We start from the raw sequence: 19,114 nt of genomic DNA on the forward strand, positions 1-19,114 counted from the left end.
TTATTTTCAATATCTTCTGCATATTGACTTAATTTGCTCATGTATTCATCTGCTTTAAATATATACTCTTATGAAACTGTAGGTTATTACAATAATCCTGCCAATGTTCTTATCTGTTTACAATTTATCTGCAAGTATTCAATAAACCATTTCCATTATTTTATAAAAAGTTGTCTTGATTTCTTATTCTTTATTCCATAAGTTTTCATATCCATTCTTCCTTTGCTGGGACTTCTGCTTCTTTCCATTTTGGGGCGAGTAACATTCTTGCTGCTGTAGTAGCATACATGAATAAGTTTCTATACTGTTTAGGTAGTGCTGTCCCTATAATTCCAATAATAATAATAATAATAATAACAACAACAACAACAACAACAACAACAACAACAACAACAACAACAACAACAATTTATTATTTGTACCCCGCCCATCTGGCTGGGTTTCCCCAGCCACTCTGGGCGGCTTCCACAAAGACCAAACATACACTAATATGTCATACATTAAAAACTTCCCTGAACAGGGCTGCCTTAAGATGTCTTCTGAATGTCAGGTAGTTGTTTATCGCTTTGACATCTGACGGGAGGGCGTTCCACAGGGAGGGCGCCACTACCGAGAAGGCCCTCTGCCTGGTTCCCCATAGCTTTGCTTCTCGCAGTGAGGGAACCGCCAGAAGGCCCTTGGCGCTGGACCTCAGTGTCCGGGCAGAACGATGGGGGTGGAGACGCTCCTTCAGTTATACTGGGCCAAGGCCGTTTAGGGCTTTAAAGGTCAGCACCGACACTTTGAATTGTGCTCGGAAACGTACTGGGAGCCAATGCAGGTCTTTCAAGACCGGTGTTATGTGGTCTTGGCAGCCGCCCCCAGTCACCAGTCTAGCTGCCGCATTCTGGATTAGTTGTAGTTTCCGGGTCACCTTCAAAGGTAGCCCCACATAGAGCGCATTGTGGGAGATAACTAGAGCATGCACCACTCTGGCGAGATAGTCTGCGGGCAGGTAGGGTCTTAGCCTGCATACCAGGTGGAGCTGGTAGACAGCTGCCCTGGATACAGAATTGACCTGCGCTGTGAGTCCAAAATCGACAGCTGTAAGTCCAAAATGACTCCCAGGCTGCGCACCTGGCCCTTCGGGGCACAGTTACCCCATTCAGGACCAGGGAGTCCTCCACACCAGCCCGCCCCCTGTCCCCCCAAAACAGTATAATGTTCTTTTGGGAACATTCAGGCCTTGGAGAAGCAACTTGTCGAGGAAAGAGCTCAACTGCCTGTCAAGGAAACTCATCAAATCCGACACGGCCCCCCCCCCCAAAAAAAGGCGGCCAGTCCTCCTCACTAATGATAACCAGTGTGATAAGTTGTTCCACGGTGGTGTTCTTCATCTCTTACATGCTATTATCATTATTAAAACACATTTATTCGGTCTTTCAGGACCAGTGTCATACAGTCACCAGTCTAGCTGCCACATTCTGGATTAATTTCTTTTTGTTATAAATAGCAGATGGAGGATGTTGGTGGGGATTCTGATCTGGGCTGGGGCTGGGGCTGGGGGCTGAGTCAATGCCTTCTTCTCCCCACAGCACACTCCTGATTTAGAATCATGGAATTGTAGAGCTGGGAAGGGACCTTGAGGGTCATCTAGTCCAGCCCCCTGCAACGAGTCAGAATCACCTTTATTGTAATTTTAACCCATAAATTCAATCTCCCTCCCCCCCCCCGCCTATTTGTTAAAACAAAACTCAACCACACAAAAGACAGGTGTTTGATGGTGGATTTCAGATTTCTTCTTATTAAACTTTATTAAAGGACATTCAACCACAGAAGCCTAGGTGCCTTCACGAAGTTAAAGGGGGCAGTAACCTCTTGGGCTGGATATAAAGCAAAGGAGCTGAATAGATCTGCAGGCATGGCTGGCTGGAGAACCAGCCTTGGAGGAAGTGGAAGCCCACAGCCAACAGCAAGATCAGGAGCAAGGCCTTGGCTAATGCCCACAGCAAGCCACATGCGTCCCGGAGAGTTGGACGCAGGGGACAGATGCAGGAGAATGACCTACAAGCAGAAACAAGACACCAAACGCAAAGTCAGCTGCACAAGATGGTTTGGTTCTCGGTGGTTCTGTCTTTGGGGAGTTCTTGTCTGCTAAGAAACACCTACACGCTGCATGGGATTCTGAGCAGTGTTCTAAGTAAGGCACACAAACTGTTCACAAAGCATGCTAGTCAAGTCTACCACATGAATTGAGATTATACCCTTGAGTCCACCTAACATTTGCGGGAGACAGTATTGCATGCAGTGCCAGATTTACGTATAAACTAAACAAGCTATAGCTTAGGGCCCCACTCTCTTGGGGCCCCCAAAAAAAATTAAAGGGGAAAAATCCAAAATATAAGATAAAAAACAAATAAAATAAAACCCACATACAGCAACAGTGTTTTGTGTTGGACGCAGGTGGCGCTGTGGGTTAAACCACTGAGCCTAGGACTTGCCAATCAGAAGGTCGCGGTTCGAATCCCCATGACGGGGTGAGCTCCCGTTGCTCGGTCCCTGCTCCTGCCCACCTAGAAGTTCAAAAGCACGTCAAAGTGCAAGTAGATAAATAGGTACCACTCCGGTGGGAAGGTAAATGGTGTTTCTGTGAGCTGCTCTGGTTTGCCAGAAGCAGCTTAGTCATGCTGGCCACATGACCCAGAAGCTGTACACCGGCTCCCTCGGCCAATAAAGTGAGATGAGCGCTGCAACCCCAGAGTTGGCCACGACTGAACCTAATGGTCAGGGGTCCCTTTACCTTTACCTTTTAGGCTCCTATGATGTAAATCATGGGCCCTGCCTGCTAGCTGGCTCCCTAAAATATCACTTGTTTGCTCATTTCTCTATATAGGGTGCCTACCTTCTGCACAGACTGGTTGCAGGGCAACATGTGCAAATGGCTTTAGATACCTATTAGGTTGATAAATTACCATATAGCATACATTCAACACAAAAAACAGTGACAATTTGTTGTTGACAAAGGACAGTTGATTATATAAAGCGCCCCATTACCTTCAGTAACTTAGGGCCTCATCAAACCTAAATCCTGCCCTGATTGTATGGACAAAGTGTCTTCCGGGGATCCTGCTTTTCAGTATCTTCTCTCTGAGAAACCCCTGATCTTTGCAAGAATGCTAATATTCCCTTGGACACAGCCTGAAAACCACCAACCGACCACATCAGCGCACAATGTCTGTGCCTTCTCTTCTTCTCCTCACCCTGAAATTCTCACCCCGCTGTGTCCTCCCTTGTTTGTATGATATTCTCTGGTAATCCGTTTGATCACTTACCAGGAAGGGAGCTGTTCTTTGAAACTGATTCTGTTTAGTTCCAAACATGGAAGCCTTTTCTGGGAGAACAAAAAAAGCATATGTTGAGATTCAAGTGATCGGCTGAGCATGTGTAGTGTAAAAAGCCCTATATTCTGCTGTAGACCAAGAATGCCCCCTAGAGCGTGGAATCTGGCACCCCTGCAGTGAACCACGGATGAGTTTTATTTTCAAATACATCAACATCTGGAGGACCACAGGCTTCCCACCACTGATCTATATTTTTACACCTTCCTTTTGGCAACAAGGAGCCAGATAGGAAGGAATGTGGCAAGGTTCAACACTGAAGGATTTGATTCTCTGCTACCTCAGTTGTGCTGCTTGAATTCTGAAGTTTCTGGGGTACTAAGGCAGGGTTTATATGCTATCATTTCCCCCTTACATTCTGTCTGAACCCCAGGAATGGCACTGACTTGAGCCCATAAACATTTCACATAAACCACAAACGTCACGTCCCCTGACTCACATGCCCCCTGCACTTTGCGCATATAATTTGTGCCCCTCATACCATCTGGTCACATGCTCGTTCCTCTAAAAGAAAGCCCCCATTCGAGGTCCCCACTTGTTCTGAAAGTAGCTCTTTCTGGAATCTGAAACAGAACATAGTATTACATCTCCAAAAGGAAAAGCTTGTGAAAGAAGCAAAACAGAAGGCAGGACAAGAAAGGACACCGCGGCGATGGCATAATATATTGTGGGCCCAAAACATAGTTACTTTGATTGTACTTCCTTCTTTCTCGCCTTTGATTCTGCTTGAACCCTAGGGAGAATGTTATGTTGATTTGTAGGTCCCCAATGCAGCATTTACCCAAACACACACACACACACACACACACACACACACACACACACTGTAGCAAACTTTAATACTAACCCCAAACACCTGCATTTTAAGAGAAAACACACAAGTAACCCTGAAATACACCCAGGGATGTCTGTTTTTGCTCTATAATTTCCAGACAGCTTATATTCTTAAAGTGGGAGAGAACACTTCATCACATTCAATAACCTCTGGTGCCTGCAACTGTTATTCCCGGATGGTGAGATTTGTGAGGGCCCTGTCCAAGGCCACTCAGGTGGGTTTGAACATAATCATAATCATCATTGTCATCATCATTTCATTTCATTACTGCTTTTTATTTTTAAGGGGGGGATCAAAGCTGTTTACAACCCCCATTAAACATCAAATAAAACAATCCAGAATACAAAATTACAAAAGAAAGACAGATATAAAGTATACATTCAAAGCTACATATTTAACAGGAAACTAAATTATCATCTTAAAGTTATTTCAAAATAAAACATTCCAGAGGAGGTCAACCACGGAATGCACATTTAATGTGGCAAAGTTAACAATATGTAGTGTGTGTGTGTGTGTGTGTGTGTTTGTGTGTGACAAAAGAAAACATTACTAAAGGAAATTGTTTATTTATTTATACCCTGCCCATCTGGCTGGGTTTCCCCAGCCACTCTGGGCAGCTCCCAATCAAATATTAAAAACACAATACAGCATTAAACATTAAAAACTTCCCTAAACAGGGCTGCCTTCAGATGTCTTTGGAAAGTATGATAGTTGCTTATTGCCTTGACATCTGCCGGGAGGGCATTCCACAGGGTGGGCGCCACTACCGAGAAGGCCCTAATTTAAAACAGCATAATTAGCAAGAGAATAAAATATTATCATAAGCATAGAACATGCTGGCTAAACAGTTCACTCATCTATTCAGTCTGCCTCTCCAGTTCACCATAAGCAACTATTATTACTTTAAACTTACAGTGCCATTTCCTGCTGAGCTTCCATCACACTGTCCTCCAAGAGGGTGATGTTTCTGTGCAGCTCCTTTGTTGTTGGAATTAAGAGAAAGAGAAACAAAAAAAGCAACACCTGTTTTTTAGACATTAGAAATCTCTGTTCTCTGAATCCCAGTTCAATCGGGCTGCAGGCTCAATTATCAGCCATGAACTGGAGGGGACAGGAGAATTTGAGTACTATATTATATGTTATGGATTTGGGGACGAGGATTAATGATATTTCCTAGTCCAATGATTTGGCCTGTAAAAAAAGTTCAGGATTTCCCAAGAATATGGGAACTAATTTGGAACTACTTTGAACTTGCCAGGGCATGTCCAAGCTGTATGAGGAACAGCTGAGGGAACTGGGTACATTTAGCCTGGTAGGGAGGAGACTGAGAGGAGATATGATAGCCAGTGGTGGCGCAGAGGAGATATGAGAGGAGATATGATAGCCATATGGGTGGCGCAGCCCATACGGACTGCGCATGCGCCAGACTAAACGTCGTTCCTTCTGCAGTGTTGGGTGGCAGGTTGAGAGGAGTTCCCCACCAGGACAGACTTTGCTCGTGTGATCAAGACATTGATTCCATAAAACATATTTTGCTGCACTGTGCGAAATATGAGCAAGCCAGGGCTGAACCGATATTACCCTTGCTGGTACCTTTCCCGGGAAAAATCAGAGGCTCACTATGTCAGGTTCCTATTGGAAGACTGAACAAACGCTAGAACATTAGCAGTGGCAAAGTTTTTATCGGTGGTTGCAAGAACCAATGATCCCTATCTTTTAAGTCTGAACAAAATGCTTGTTTAACCTGGAGGTAGGCTGTCTGAATTGTGCATTGCTTTGTAACACTTTGTTGGGTCTCTGGACCATAATAAAGATTGATATGGTTGGTATTTTCTCATGATCAGGAGGGTAGGACCCAAACCAAGGGATTCAAGTGAGAAGGAAGAAGATTCCAATTGAACTTCAGGAAGAACTTTCCAAGAGTAAGAGCTCCCTTGGGAGGTGGTGGACTCTCCTTCCTTGGGGGTTTTTATGCAGAGGTTGGGTGGCCATCTGTGAGGGATGCATTGCCAGGGAATGGACTAGATGAGCCTTGGGCCTCTTCCACCTCTACGATTCTATTAATCCATGATTCTATGGGATGGATGGGACATACCTGGCTCTTCAGAGACAATCCTTGAATGGTGGCGCTGAGTTTCTCAATCTGGTGCTGTCTCTGAAACACCCATAACAAAACAGAACTCTTTTGTTCAGGTTCCACCCACAACAACAAAGTTTCCTCAACCCCTAACATTCCTCCTAGCCTTAAAGACTAAACCAATCTTACTAGTGATGACATGGGGTCTGGAAAAATGTGATATTATTCATCACTGCATGTTCAAAATTACGCCCTCCCATCAGATATCAAGGAAATAAACAACTACCTGAGTTTTATAAAACATCTGAAGGCAGCCCTGTTTAGGGAAGTTTTTAATGTTTGAAGTTTTATTCTGTTTAATATTCTGTTGGAAACCCAACCAGATGGGTGGGATGATGATTATGATGATAATAATAATAATCAAAATTAGCTATGATAGGATTTGGTAAGCCCGTGCCCATGTTCAGATTTCAGAGGTGGAAAATAGATAGTCTGCTTTCACCATTAAGTGGATCAGCACATCTGTTGTGGGGGGAGGCAAAACATGTGAGCATCAAAGCACAGCACTTTTCAACAGTCTGCCTTACGAAAACTTCTGCTTATCTTGGAAATGTACACACTTGCAGAAATTTGTCTGGTTACTCCTCGATGGTGTTAGAAACCTGGAGCTGATGTGGAATAGTCAGACCAGGATATTAGAGAGGCACCCAAAGACAAAGGGGTCTGAAGTTGCCCATACAACATGTACTGTATTGTTGTGAAGTTGAAACACTGCCTGCTTTCTTACAACTGGCCAAGGACTTTTTCTTTCTTTCTTTCCTTCTTTCTTTCTTTCTTTCTTTCTTTCTTTCTTTCTCTACTAACTAACTAGCTAACTAACTTTGTTGTTGTTTAGTTGTTTAGTCGTGTCCGACTCTTTGTGACCCCATGGACCAAAGCATGCCAGGCACTAACTAACTAACTACAAAGGAGTGGCTTCAGAGCTAAGCTAGAAATCCCGGCAAATGATGATGATGATGATGATGATGATGATGATGATGGTGATAATAATAATAATAATAATAATTCATTATTTATATCCTGCCCATCTGGTTGGGTTTCCCGAGCCACTCTGGGTGGCTCCCAACAGAAAAATAAAACCACAATAAAACATCAAACATTAAAAACTTCCCTAAACAGGGCTTTATTTCCTTGACACCTGAGGGGAGGGCGTTCCACAGGGCGGGCGCCACCACCGAGAAGGCCCTCTTTCTGGTTATGTGAAAGACCTTCTCTCTTCCCACTCAAGCACCCTGTAGCCCTCTGGACTTCACACAAAATTCTGTTGGTAGTGTGTTCAGAACTAATAGCCCACACTTGCTTTCTTCATCTTGCTATTTCATTATTTGCTCAGCCTGGAGGAAAGGGGAAGCTCTTCGTCTGGAGAGAGAGAAGCCTCCCCAGTCAAAGCAGCAGCTAAACCGGAAATGAAATAACTGGATACTGTGTTCGGCCATTCTTCCAATTGCCTGCCTGTTCTGCTTCCTTCAAGCCTCTTGCCTTCGAACCAAGACTGTGGTTGGAGGAGTCTGGCTTCACAGCCTACACTAGTCAGGGAAGTGGGGCATGGAGGAAAGCCTCAAAATCAGTGCCACAACTTATCAGAAATGTTGCAGCACATATTTCTGGTGAAGTGGGCAACCACAAAAAGAAAGGAAAAGAGCATGCTCTGTATGTTCGGAGTGTTGAAACTGGTATGTTTTGGCAGTTTCCTGTGGTGAGAACACTTGTTTAATTTGTCCTCTAGTCAAATATTTTTTAAAGCACTGCAAAAGTTTGCAAAACCTTGTGAGTTAGATGAACAAGAGAGTGTGCACATGCTAGGCACCAATGCCACCTTCAGTACTATGAAAAAACAGTTTGTTTCCAGCCTTGGATGCTGCCTTCAAGTTGCGCTTCCTTTGCAACACATTCCTACAAATAAATCGTAAGAGCCGTTGTCCAAGCCATGGTAGCAGCTAGGAGATCCTGAGTTTGTGGAGTTGAGCCTTGCTTCAACATTATGTCCTTCCTTGAGCCAAAGAGACAAAGTTGCCTTAACTTACCACCGGGAACATGTGTATATCAAAAGCACAAATAAATCTGAGTTTACCTGTCTGATCCTGTCGTTCTTTGCCTGCCACTTGGCCTCCCATTCAGACAAGTGCCTCTGTGGAGTAAGGTTAAAAAAAAAGAAAGAACATTCTTGCATTAGCAACCTTGTCATTCAGATACAAATGCACTTACCATCTGAGCTGTTTTCTATTCCTTTAGATCAGAGGTAGCCAGGTGCAAAGGTCAGGAAATATGGAAGGAGTATGGTGCAATGCGTCAGTGCACCTAACTGTTAACCAGAAGACTGGTGGTTGAAGCCCAAACAGGGATGGCTGTGGGCAGGATTCCTGCACTGCAGAGGGTTGGACTAGATGACCCTTGGAATCCTTCCTAACTCTACAATTCTATTCTCTGAACATCTGGAGGGCATAGGACTGGCTACCCCTGCCTTTGGGTCCTATTTCTGTCCCAGTCAAGTTGGCATGCAACCCTGGAAACCTCCTTTCCCTCTGAGCAAGTTGGGAGCAAAGTCCTGTGCTACAAAAGCAGAAAGCACACACTCAAGCTTGTCACCAACAAAAGCAGGAATCCCTTTGTTAACTTCTAATGCCTCCATTCTCAAAACTAATATCCCAAAGTATGTTACTATCAACACATTCCAGAATGCTCCTCCTAGCTATAGCAGTTCGAAAGCACACCAGTGCAAGTAGATAAATAGGTACCACTGCAGCAGGAAGGTAAACTATCCTATCGGAATGAGTACTTCGCTTCTAGGTTCTGTTGTTGTTCCTGGGTTTGCCTTGTTTGTTTTTCTTACAGTTCAGGGTCAGGAGTGAGGAACCTGTATCTCTCCAGGTGTTACTGGACTATGCCTCCCATCATCTTAACTATTGGCCATGCTGGATGTGGCCAATGAGGGTTTGAGTCCAATAACATCTGGATGTCTGCAGGTTCCCCATCTGCCTTATGTATTGATATAGTGCCATCAGCTGGTACTTATACAAAGACATACAAAGAATGTGACCTTCACCTTCAGCTCATTGCCTTCTGCTCTCAGCTCCTTTAGGATATCCTTGTTGGACTTCTCCTCCAACTGTTGCTTGAAGACCTTTGTGTAATGATAGTCAAGTGAAAGTTGATTTCTTTACAATATGCAAGTCAATTATAGTAAGAACAAAAGATTTCATGATTGGGCACATGGAGGGAAGCAGTTCTGAGAAGTGCGCTTAAGGAACTGAAACCCAGGACAGCAATCATTTTGAGACAATTTGCGGTTAAAACTTGCACAGTGTTAAGTAGAGTTGGTCCCTTTGCCCCACCAATAAAATATTTGAGGGGGCTGAGGGCCCTCAAAGCTGATGGGCATTGCCATTCAAATGGTGTGCTTGCACTGCATCTTGTGAGCACTTTCAAATGCTGGCTTGTGAAAAAGACTGACACGCTAGTTTTCTACTTGCAATTAGTTTTTGGTTCTTTGCTGGCTAGGTCACCACTCAAACATGTGAATTCCTCACTTGCAGAGTGAAGTGGCACCATCTAGGAAAAGTTTAATGACTTGATTCTGCTGCACGGACAACCAAGGCCTTCAGGAAGACGGATGGAACCTATGCTGGTTGGTCCCAGCTAAATTTGCCGCATCAAGCAGCTCTCACCTTTTTTTCCAGTTCTTTAACAGTCTCAGCCATTCTCTGATTTTCCTTCTGCTGTAATTTAGAGAAGAGATGGAAAGGTCTAACTAAGTCTTGCTTCCCAGAGACAGATCAGACTGAGTTCTGTAGCCTGCTCTATTCAAACACACAAACCTGCACAGATTTTCCTCTTTCCCTTTCAGATTATGGGAAGGGAAGGACTCTTAATCTCAGGGTCATGGGTTCGAATCGAGACCCACTTTGGACAAAAGATTCCTGCACTGAAGGGGGTTAGACTAAATGAACTTCCAACACTACAGTTCTATAATTCTATGTCAATTCTTTTCCCCTCCTGCCACACACACACACACACACACACACACACACAACCCCCCCATACATTTTAAAGTACTATGATACTACTTTAAACAGTTGTGGCTTGCCCCAAGAATCCTGGGAACTGAGAGTTATTAGAAGATCCCCATTTCCCCTCCCAGAGTGGTTTAACAGCCTACCCCTCTTCCCAGGGAACGCTGGGAATTATAGTTTTGTGTGGGAAATAGGGGTCTTCTAACAACTCTCAGCATCCTTCACAAACTATAGTTTCCAGCATAGGCTTAGCCAAGGGGGGGCAGCTGCCCCATCAAGTAAAACAATAGAAATACTTAAATGACCAATCACATTGGTTCTGCCCCCCAAAAAAGTCCTGCCCCCCAACAAAGTCCTGCTCCCTTCACAAAAATCCTGGCTATGCCCACGGTCCCCAGAATTCTTTTTTGGGGGCGGGGCGGGGGTCATGACTGTTAAAGTGGTACTTTAAATTTATGGTACAGATGTGATATCAAAGTAAATGTGTATTATCACATGATGTTATCTATTTGAAGCTGTATGTGCCTTATTGTTTTGTTTTTGCTGTACATACCCATTAGTTGGAGCGAATGTCTTATAATTTACCCCCGAGCGTGACCAGAATTTATATAGCATTTCTGGTTCAATTACAACATTTTGTTATCCTTCAGCAATACTATAAAGTAAGTGCAGTAGAAGTATTCTGCAGATGTGGGGACCTAGGCTTGAAATGTCTTCTCTAGAGCAAAGTAGTAAGTTCAAGTAACTACTACAGTGGTACCTCGGGTTAAGAACTTAATTCATTCCAAAGGTCCATTCTTAACCTGAAACTGTTCTTAACTTGAGGTACCACTTTAGCTAATGGAGCCTCCCGCCGCCGCGCAATTTCTGTTCTCGTCCTGAGGTAAAGTTCTCAACTCGAGGTACTACTTCCAGGTTAGCGGAGTTTGTAACCTGCAGCGTCTGTAACCTGAGGTGTCTGTAACCTCAGGTACCTTATTTCCTCATTTTAGCAGAGCACTAGCTTAGCATGCAGAGTTCTAAATTTAGTCCTCCAATGTCTTCAGGCAGAGTTAGGAAAGACTTCCCCCCTCAGGCCTGAAGAGCCATTGCAGGTCAGCACCGGCAGTCCTGAGCTAGGTGGACTGGGCACAAGGCAACTTCCAGTGTCTCCATCATGTTGCACCAGCTCAGGAGAAAGAAAGCAATTTTAAAAATAAATTAGGTGCTTATTAACACTGAAATCTGTTAGCATCATCAAAGAAATCTATTGGGTGAGATTCATTTTTATAAACCCCATCAGTTCAGTGAGTCATGCCCCCTCAAAATTGGTTTAGGAGGGAGAAGGAGTTGGGGCACGACGACCGCACAACAGTACAGTATGCAGAGGGAGGGAAGGAATCCTTTAATCTTGCACAGATGGAAGGTTCCTCTTAGCCAGAGCCTGAATTCCAAATGCTAGTTTTGTTTTTTCTTAAAATGTATGTGAGAATTCAGATAAGGAGCAGGGGAAATGTGCAAAATAGAAAACAACATCTCTGGACCCAGGAAGAAGCAGAAGCTATGAGCTAAGAAGCGAAACACAGAAAACAACAGTATATCATATCTACTGCGTTAATATTTCAAAATAAAGTGCCATCATTTTAAACTAACTTAGTTGGTCTTTAAGATGCTACTGGAAGGAAAAAAAATTTTTTTTTGACTAGGGCAGACCAACACGGCTACCTATCTGTAACTGGAATCATTTTAAAGAACTGTTTAAAACGCTGGACTTCAAAACCTTTAACTGTTGATTCTAAAACACGGATTCCCCAACTGCGGTCTGCAGACCAGTTTTGTTCAGGTGGCATGCTGTAAAAATATAATTAAAATCACACAGCATCTAGCACAGTGCATTATCAGTTACAACAGGCAGAAAAATAATTTAGTGGTCTGCCAAGACCCTCAGCAATTTTCAAGTGGTCCCTGAAGGGAAAGTCTGAGATCCACCACTGGGGGCCTTTTTTTGACTGGAAGGAGGCTTTTAAAAACAAGGACACAACACAACGGAACAAGATTGTTTTATCTCTGCCGGCCCCCCTTCATCCCTCCGGCAAAAACACTGGAAAAAGGCAAGAAGCTGTCCTGATTAAATTGTGGGGGTGATTGTTAAACTCATTACAAGGAACAAAGGGCCTTTCCAGAAGGAGACGCACCATTGGAACTTGGGCTGACTTAAGCAGAATAAAATAAGAATGCCACAGACAAGGTTAAGATAATATTGTTAAGGCTTGGCTTGCTTATCTATCATGTTGATGGCCCTCCTTTGTTCATAGAAGTCAGTGCTGGCTGGCACTTTCCCACAGGCCTGCCTTCAGTTCTGTGCAATGAGAAGAGAGAGAAGCGGAGGCCTCTGAGTAGACACACCCGTGATAGCCAGGTGCTTTCGTGAGAGGTATTGAATTACACCAATCGCTCCTGAAGTAGGCATTTAGACTAAATCAGCATATGGAAATTGGTCCTTATCTTTGATAATGCATTTACTCTTTCCCCCTGATGTTCCTTGAAGTCACCCTCTTCAAAGCAGGGTGGGCGGTGCTGACTTTCCATGGCGGACACTGCTGAACAGAAGGACTGTGAATGTTTGCCTTAAGGCAGAAAATGGGATTTCTGTGCTAAAAGACTGACATTCTAAACAGCTAAGGCAGAAGTTTTCAACCTTTTTGAGTCCACGGCTCCCTTGACCAACTACATTTTTTTCTGTAGCACCCCTGTGGAGTTCAGGAGCCCAGTTATGCTACGCCATGGGTAGGCAAACTAAGGCCCAGGGGCCGGATCCAGCCCAGTCGCCTTCTAAATCCAGCCCATGGACGGTCCGGGAATCAGCATGTTTTTACATGAGTAGAATGTGTCCTTTTATTTAAAATGCATCTCTAGATTATTTGTGGGGCCTGCCTGGTGTTTTTACATGAGTAGAATGTGTGCTTTTATTTAAAACGCATCTCTGGGTTATTTGTGGGGCATAGGAATTCGTTCATTTCCCCCCCAAAATATAGTCCTGCTCCCCACAAGGGCTGAGGGACAGTAGACCGGCCCTCTGCTGAAAAAGTTTGCTGACCCCTTGCCTGCAGAGCTGGCAACCTCTCACTCTTTTTCAAACACCCTCCCTTGTGGAGTGTTGCCTCAGCTCCTCTCCTCTCCTCTCCTCCTTGGGAGACCTCTGGGCTGCTGCTGCTGCTGCTGCTGTCCCCCATCCCCACCCCAAAAAGAGGTGCCTCCTCACACTGCCCCACAGGGGCCTGGGACTTGTCTACCCATTCCCAACAGCAAGGACTGGCGGACTGGCTAGCTGGGCTCCCTTGCCCACTTGCTTGCTTACTTCGAGGCCACCTCAGCTCCTGGCAACCAGCAACCCCTGGCCAGTCCCAGAGGCACCATTCGCCTGGGAAGCTTGTAGCCAGGGCTGCTGCACCAAACAGCTGTGGAAGCCTTTGGGAGGCAGAGATGTGAGAGGGCACCATAGGGAAGGAAAGAGGGACAGAGGCCAGTGTTGCCCACGGCACCCCTGACCATCATTCAAGGCAGCCCAGGGTGCCACAGCACACTGGTTGAAAACCACTGAGCTAAAGGGATGCAACATCCGTCCAATTCATCCGTGGGACCATTCCAGTGGCACCTTCTCCCCCCAGCAAAAATTTGTAGGGAGTGCCTAGAACGTCATGCCACAAAGCCAGTCCCCACACCTCTTTCTTTTCATGAAGCAATGACTGTATGAAGGTCTACCAAAGAGTCGGGGGGGGGGAGAATAAAGGAGTCCCAAAGATTCCCTGCAAGGGTCTCACTTGCTTGTGGATGCGCAGTTGGCGTTGACGGCTTCGGTTCTGGAACTCCCTCAGGGCGTACTGGGCTTCCTCCAGCTCTTCTTGCAGCGCCCGGGTCTTCTTCTCCAGGGGTTCAAAACTGCAGAGGGGGAAAGTCAGCTGTATCCCCCAGGATCAAGTGCACCAGGACCTGGCAAGAAGTTCTTGCCTTACTCAGTAAGGCCTTGGCCTCCCTGCCAGAGACTCCTGTCTCTTTTACTTGTTGTCTGCCTAAAATATGTTCTGTTACCCCAAGCATCTACTTGACACAATCCAAGAGATATATTCCAGCATCCTTTGTAACAGTGCATCTCTTTTTCAACTCAGTGCAACAATGGGGAAATGGCTGAAAAATCTATTGACACAGGGGTGTAGTGTGCAGAGTGCCCTGGAGCCGTGGCCCCTAGTACACAATTTTTGAAGGGGTGCCAATCAGGCAACCAGCAACCAGCGCTACACCACTGTATTGATACCAGCCAAAGGAATAGTTGCTGCTGCTTCCTGCGAAGGTTGGCTAATGTTCAGGCACCAAACAGCCTAAAAAACTTAACTGGAAATAAAACACACCCTTTGTAAGCAAATCTAGAGCAGCCACAGACAGTGCTCATAAATTGCATTTATCCAGTTATTTACACCCAGGCAGCGAATGTGTTTAACCCTGCTAGTAGCCGCCTTCTGTCCCCATAATTGTACTCACCCCACTCCACCCCCAGATGAAATCTCTCATGAAAGATCTGGAGGGGCTGTTTAGAGGATCACTACAATTAGGGCCCATTAGCGTTTTCATCTCCATTTTGCAAATTGCAGATTGTACTTGATGGCCACTAGTTTAGATGGCTTTTTAAAAGGAGATTGGGCCAATTCCTGGAGGATGAGTCCATCAATGACTACAGGTCGCGATGGCTATAGGCACCTTCTTGATTCAGAGGCCGTATGCCATGGGATCCCCATTTCTGCAGCCTAACAGAAGGAGAACTTGATTGTCCTCTTGCCCTTGTGGGCTTCCCACCAGCATGTGGTTGGTCACTGTGAGAACTAGGATGCTGGACTTAATGGGCTGATCTCATTGGGGGTCTTATGTCTTTCGCATCCCTAGTTTTGGGTGCCCGCTCTGAGAGCCTCTCACCTCTTGGCCTGCAGCAAGGAGCAGAGCTGGGCCTGGTGTCCCAAGAGTGCCTCATATTGGTTCTGCCAGACTTCACCATGAGCAAGTTCTTCGTGGATCCACTCCTGCAGCCAAGCGTTCTCTTCCTCAAAGTTTCTGGGTTTAGATAGGGAGAGACTAAGTGAGGACTGAGTGGTTGGTGGAAGAACCATTGTAGAATCCCCGAAGATGGCAAAAGTGATGGCTCCTCAACTTCAACTCATGCCTAAAGACAGACAACTAATGGCTGTCCATCCATTTTTGTAAGAAGAATCTGGTGCAATTGGCCAACAGAAAATATGAAAGCAGAGTAGGGGATATTACATTATGTACCTCCATTATTCTTGTTAGTCTGTTTTATTTCATACTGTGCTGTTGCTGAGGCTACAGAAGCAAGGGAATGGCTGGCATGATGTTGTGGGGAAAGGCCAGGAATCTTATCCCTTTCCCCTCAGGCCATTTTTGTCCCCCAAACAAAAATCGCTCCCCACATCCAAAACTGCTTGCATACGAGCAGGCTGTAAATCTACCCTCTTAAAAACTGAATTTGTTGCTTCCTTTTCCTACCCTAAGATAAGGTGAAAAAAAAGTTCTTCCCCAACTCAGAAAGTCGTGGACTCTGCTTCACTGAAGGTTGTTTTGACAGAGGTTGGGTGACCTTTTGCCAGCGATTCTTTAGCTGTGATCCCTCCATTGCAGGGAGTTGGACTAGATGACCTGTGGGGTCCCTTCCAACTCTACAATTCTAGGATTCTGTGCTTCTAGCTGTCCCTTACCTGCTCTACCAAACTGAGTGTTTTATATTGTGATTTAACTCTGTTAAATGCATTCAGTCAGCCTTCCCTCCCAAACTATTGATGGAGAAGTTGACCCTTCATTAATAAGAACTCCCTCTGCACCCATTCTCTGGACAATGATTTTGAACCACTAGTCATGTACTTTCAGGATCAAAGTATAGGAGATGTTGTTCATGTCTTTATCCCTTTTGTGGTTGGGTGGTTTAAAAACAAATAAATAGCAGGGGTAAAGTTTAGACCGGGGTGGGCAAACTAAGGCCTGGGGGCTGGATCCGGCCCAATCGCCTTCTCAATCCGGCCTGTGGACGGTCCAGGAATCAGTGTGTTTTTACATGAGTAGAATGTGTGCTTTTATTTAAAATGCATCTCTGGGTTATTTGTGGGGCATAAGAACTCGTTCTTTTTTCTCTCCAAAATATAGTCTGGCCTACCACATGGTCTGAGGGACGGTGGACCCGCCCCCCACTGGAAAAGGTTGCTGACCTCTGGTTTAGACTATTTGCCCTTGTTTGAACTTATCCCCCCCCCCATGGTTGCTGTATATAATGGAAGGGAAATTACTGCAGCCTAATTCACATAGGGACGCAGGTGGCACTGTGGGTTAAACCACAGAGCCTAGGACTTGCCGATCAGAAGATCGCGGTTCGAATCCCCATGACGGGGTGAGCTCCCGTTGCTCGGTCCCTGCTCCTGCCCACCTAGCAGTTCAAAAGCACGTCAAAGTGCAAGTAGATAAATAGGTACTGCTCCGGCGGGAAGGTAAACGGCGTTTCTGTGCGCTGCTCTGGTTCGCCAGAAGCGGCTTAGTCATGCTGGCCACATGACCCGGAAGCTGTACGCTGGCTCCCTCGGCCAATAAAGTGAGATTAGCGCCGCAACCCCAGAGTCGGTCACGACTGGACCTAATGGTCAGGGGTCCCTTTACCTTTAATTCACATCAGGACGATGGTAGGCTGTGGTGGGACTAAGTGTAAAAAAGACCCTTCCGTACACTGCAGTCCCAGTCTGGTTCAGTCCGCACAAGGGCTAAAGGTGTGGATCACATCTCATTCACCCTCAATTTGCTTAGCTGAGGACAGCTGCTTTCTAGCACACACTTGCAATATTGGGCTTACTGACAGCTTCTCAAGCCACAAACTGAAAGCTATAGGAAACGCACCCTCTTTGCTTCAGTTTCTTGTCTTGACTTGGTGCCACATCCATGATGCTCAATTCCTCAGTCCGTCACTTCCTTTTCTAGAGAAAAAAATCAACACATGTTCCAGCATGGACTTTGGAGAGACCGGGGGGGGGGGGAGTTAGCTGATTGTGCTGTTTTGGATGGGGAGGGGGGAAGAAGTTGAAAAGGAAGAGGGAAAATTTCCACCACACAACCCCCAAGGATGGAAATACAAAAAACAAAAAGTGGAGGACCACAAAAATGCCATATTCATTCCTGCAAGTTAGTTATAGAAGATACAAGAAGGCACTTACTTCTGGCAAATAGGAGCCAGTCTATTGGGACATCAATTTATTACCAACATGCAGTCCAGCTGAACAGATCTTCTGAGATTCATCACGGAGCTCTGGTTACCATCACATAGCCACAGGTTGCTTAGCAACCACCTGAACTCGGACACTCTGGCCTTGAATACATCTCCTACTTGGTGCCCTACTATGATTAAGTTTAGCTAAAAGTTTCTTGGCTATCCCATCTGTGGGTCCCAAATTCCTAAGACCTGTACACAGGCATTCTTGAAAGGCATTATTGGTGGTTTACAGAGCTGTGGAATTTCTTCCTCTTTTGAGAGATTCAACCTTTTGCATCTGAGCCAGCTTTCCTATTTGATCTGCTACCATCATTTTCTTAACTGAGATCTTTAATCTTTGTGGGTTTTGTACAATTAAAGTGTGTTAAAATTACATGGAAATTATGGTTTGGGGGATTAATTATGATATAAACGGTTTGCTTTCATAAATTGTGTGAGACAATGTTTAAATTGCCAGACAACAGCTTAAACAGGAAAGATGGTTGAAGTCTGATTTTCACTCATGTGGTAAACATGAGCTCTGCCCCTTCATACTGCAAGTGTGGGTGGATCCTCCTTCTACAAATAAAATCCATATCAGGAAAGAGGGTTCTAGTCTAGCCCCCTCCCAGACATCCTACATACTGCTTTTCTAAGTGCAATCATTTATTTGTCTTATTGCTGCAATCTGAAAACAGTAATGGCCTTTGAGTAGTTTCTGTAGACAACAAACACAAAAGGAAAATTGATAGAAAGGACAATATTATAAATAAAAAGACAATAGGCAAATATAAGCAGTAAGTTTATTGGTACAAAATGGAAGAGGCGGGAAGTCATACACCAGTGTGGTGTAGTGGTTAAGAGCGGTAGTCACGTAATCTGGGAAACCGGGTTCGTGTCTCCGCTCCTCCACATGCAGCTGCTGGGTGACCTTGGGCCAGTCATACTTCTGTGAAGTCTCTCAGCCCCACTCACCTCACAGAGTGTTTGTTGTGGGGGAGGAAGGGAAAGGAGAATGTTAGCCGCTTTGAGACTCCTGAAGGGGAGTGAAAGGCGGGATATCAAATCCAAACTCTTCTTCTTATGAAGAATATTATGATTTTAAAATTACATCTTTATTCCTATTTCTTGTTCAGCACCTGCAGAGCAGGCAGAGCTGCATGATCGCATTGTGTATATGAAACAGTGGCTGTTCTCTCCTGCTTTGCGCAAATGGACAAACAAGCCAAGATGGGGACAGCTTAATGTTGCATTAAAATCTGGGCTTGTGGTTTGTTTCTTCTTAACAAGCTAGGACTGCTAGCCAGCCTTAAACCCAAATCCTGACTTGTTAGGGAGAAACAAACCTTGAACACTGTGCCATCCTTCTCCAGGCTGCTGTCCTCCTGATGTTTTGGGCTATGACTCATGAAAATTGGGACATTCTAGAGCTGGACTGTAAAGAAAGCTGATTGCCAAAGAATTGATGCTTTTGAATTATGGTGCTGT

At 45.1% G+C, this 19,114-nt stretch overlaps 1 protein-coding gene across 2 annotated transcripts; it reads right to left on the minus strand.

Moving 5' to 3' along the window:
* Positions 1 to 1,755: 1,755 nt before the first annotated feature.
* Positions 1,756 to 17,716, minus strand: LOC309522431 (uncharacterized protein). 2 transcript variants are annotated; one of them, XM_082205680.1, is made up of 12 exons: positions 17,592 to 17,716; positions 17,278 to 17,354; positions 15,304 to 15,438; positions 14,145 to 14,277; positions 10,015 to 10,065; positions 9,393 to 9,470; positions 8,421 to 8,477; positions 6,308 to 6,367; positions 5,126 to 5,190; positions 3,859 to 3,940; positions 3,312 to 3,370; positions 1,756 to 2,043 (listed from the first exon to the last, which is right to left on the minus strand). In XM_082205680.1, exons 2-12 carry the CDS (start codon positions 17,319 to 17,321, stop codon positions 1,830 to 1,832), a joined length of 978 nt encoding a protein of 325 aa, XP_082061806.1. In that variant the 5' UTR covers positions 17,322 to 17,354; positions 17,592 to 17,716; the 3' UTR covers positions 1,756 to 1,829. The 2 variants fall into 2 exon arrangements, with proteins under 2 accessions (XP_082061806.1, XP_082061807.1); XM_082205681.1 differs by having other exon boundaries at positions 14,160 to 14,277; positions 17,592 to 17,715.
* Positions 17,717 to 19,114: the final 1,398 nt, after the last annotated feature.

The sequence above is a fragment of the Podarcis vaucheri genome (genome assembly GCF_965113315.1).
Source record: "Podarcis vaucheri genome assembly, chromosome: 17".
Lineage (NCBI taxonomy): Eukaryota > Metazoa > Chordata > Lepidosauria > Squamata > Lacertidae > Podarcis > Podarcis vaucheri.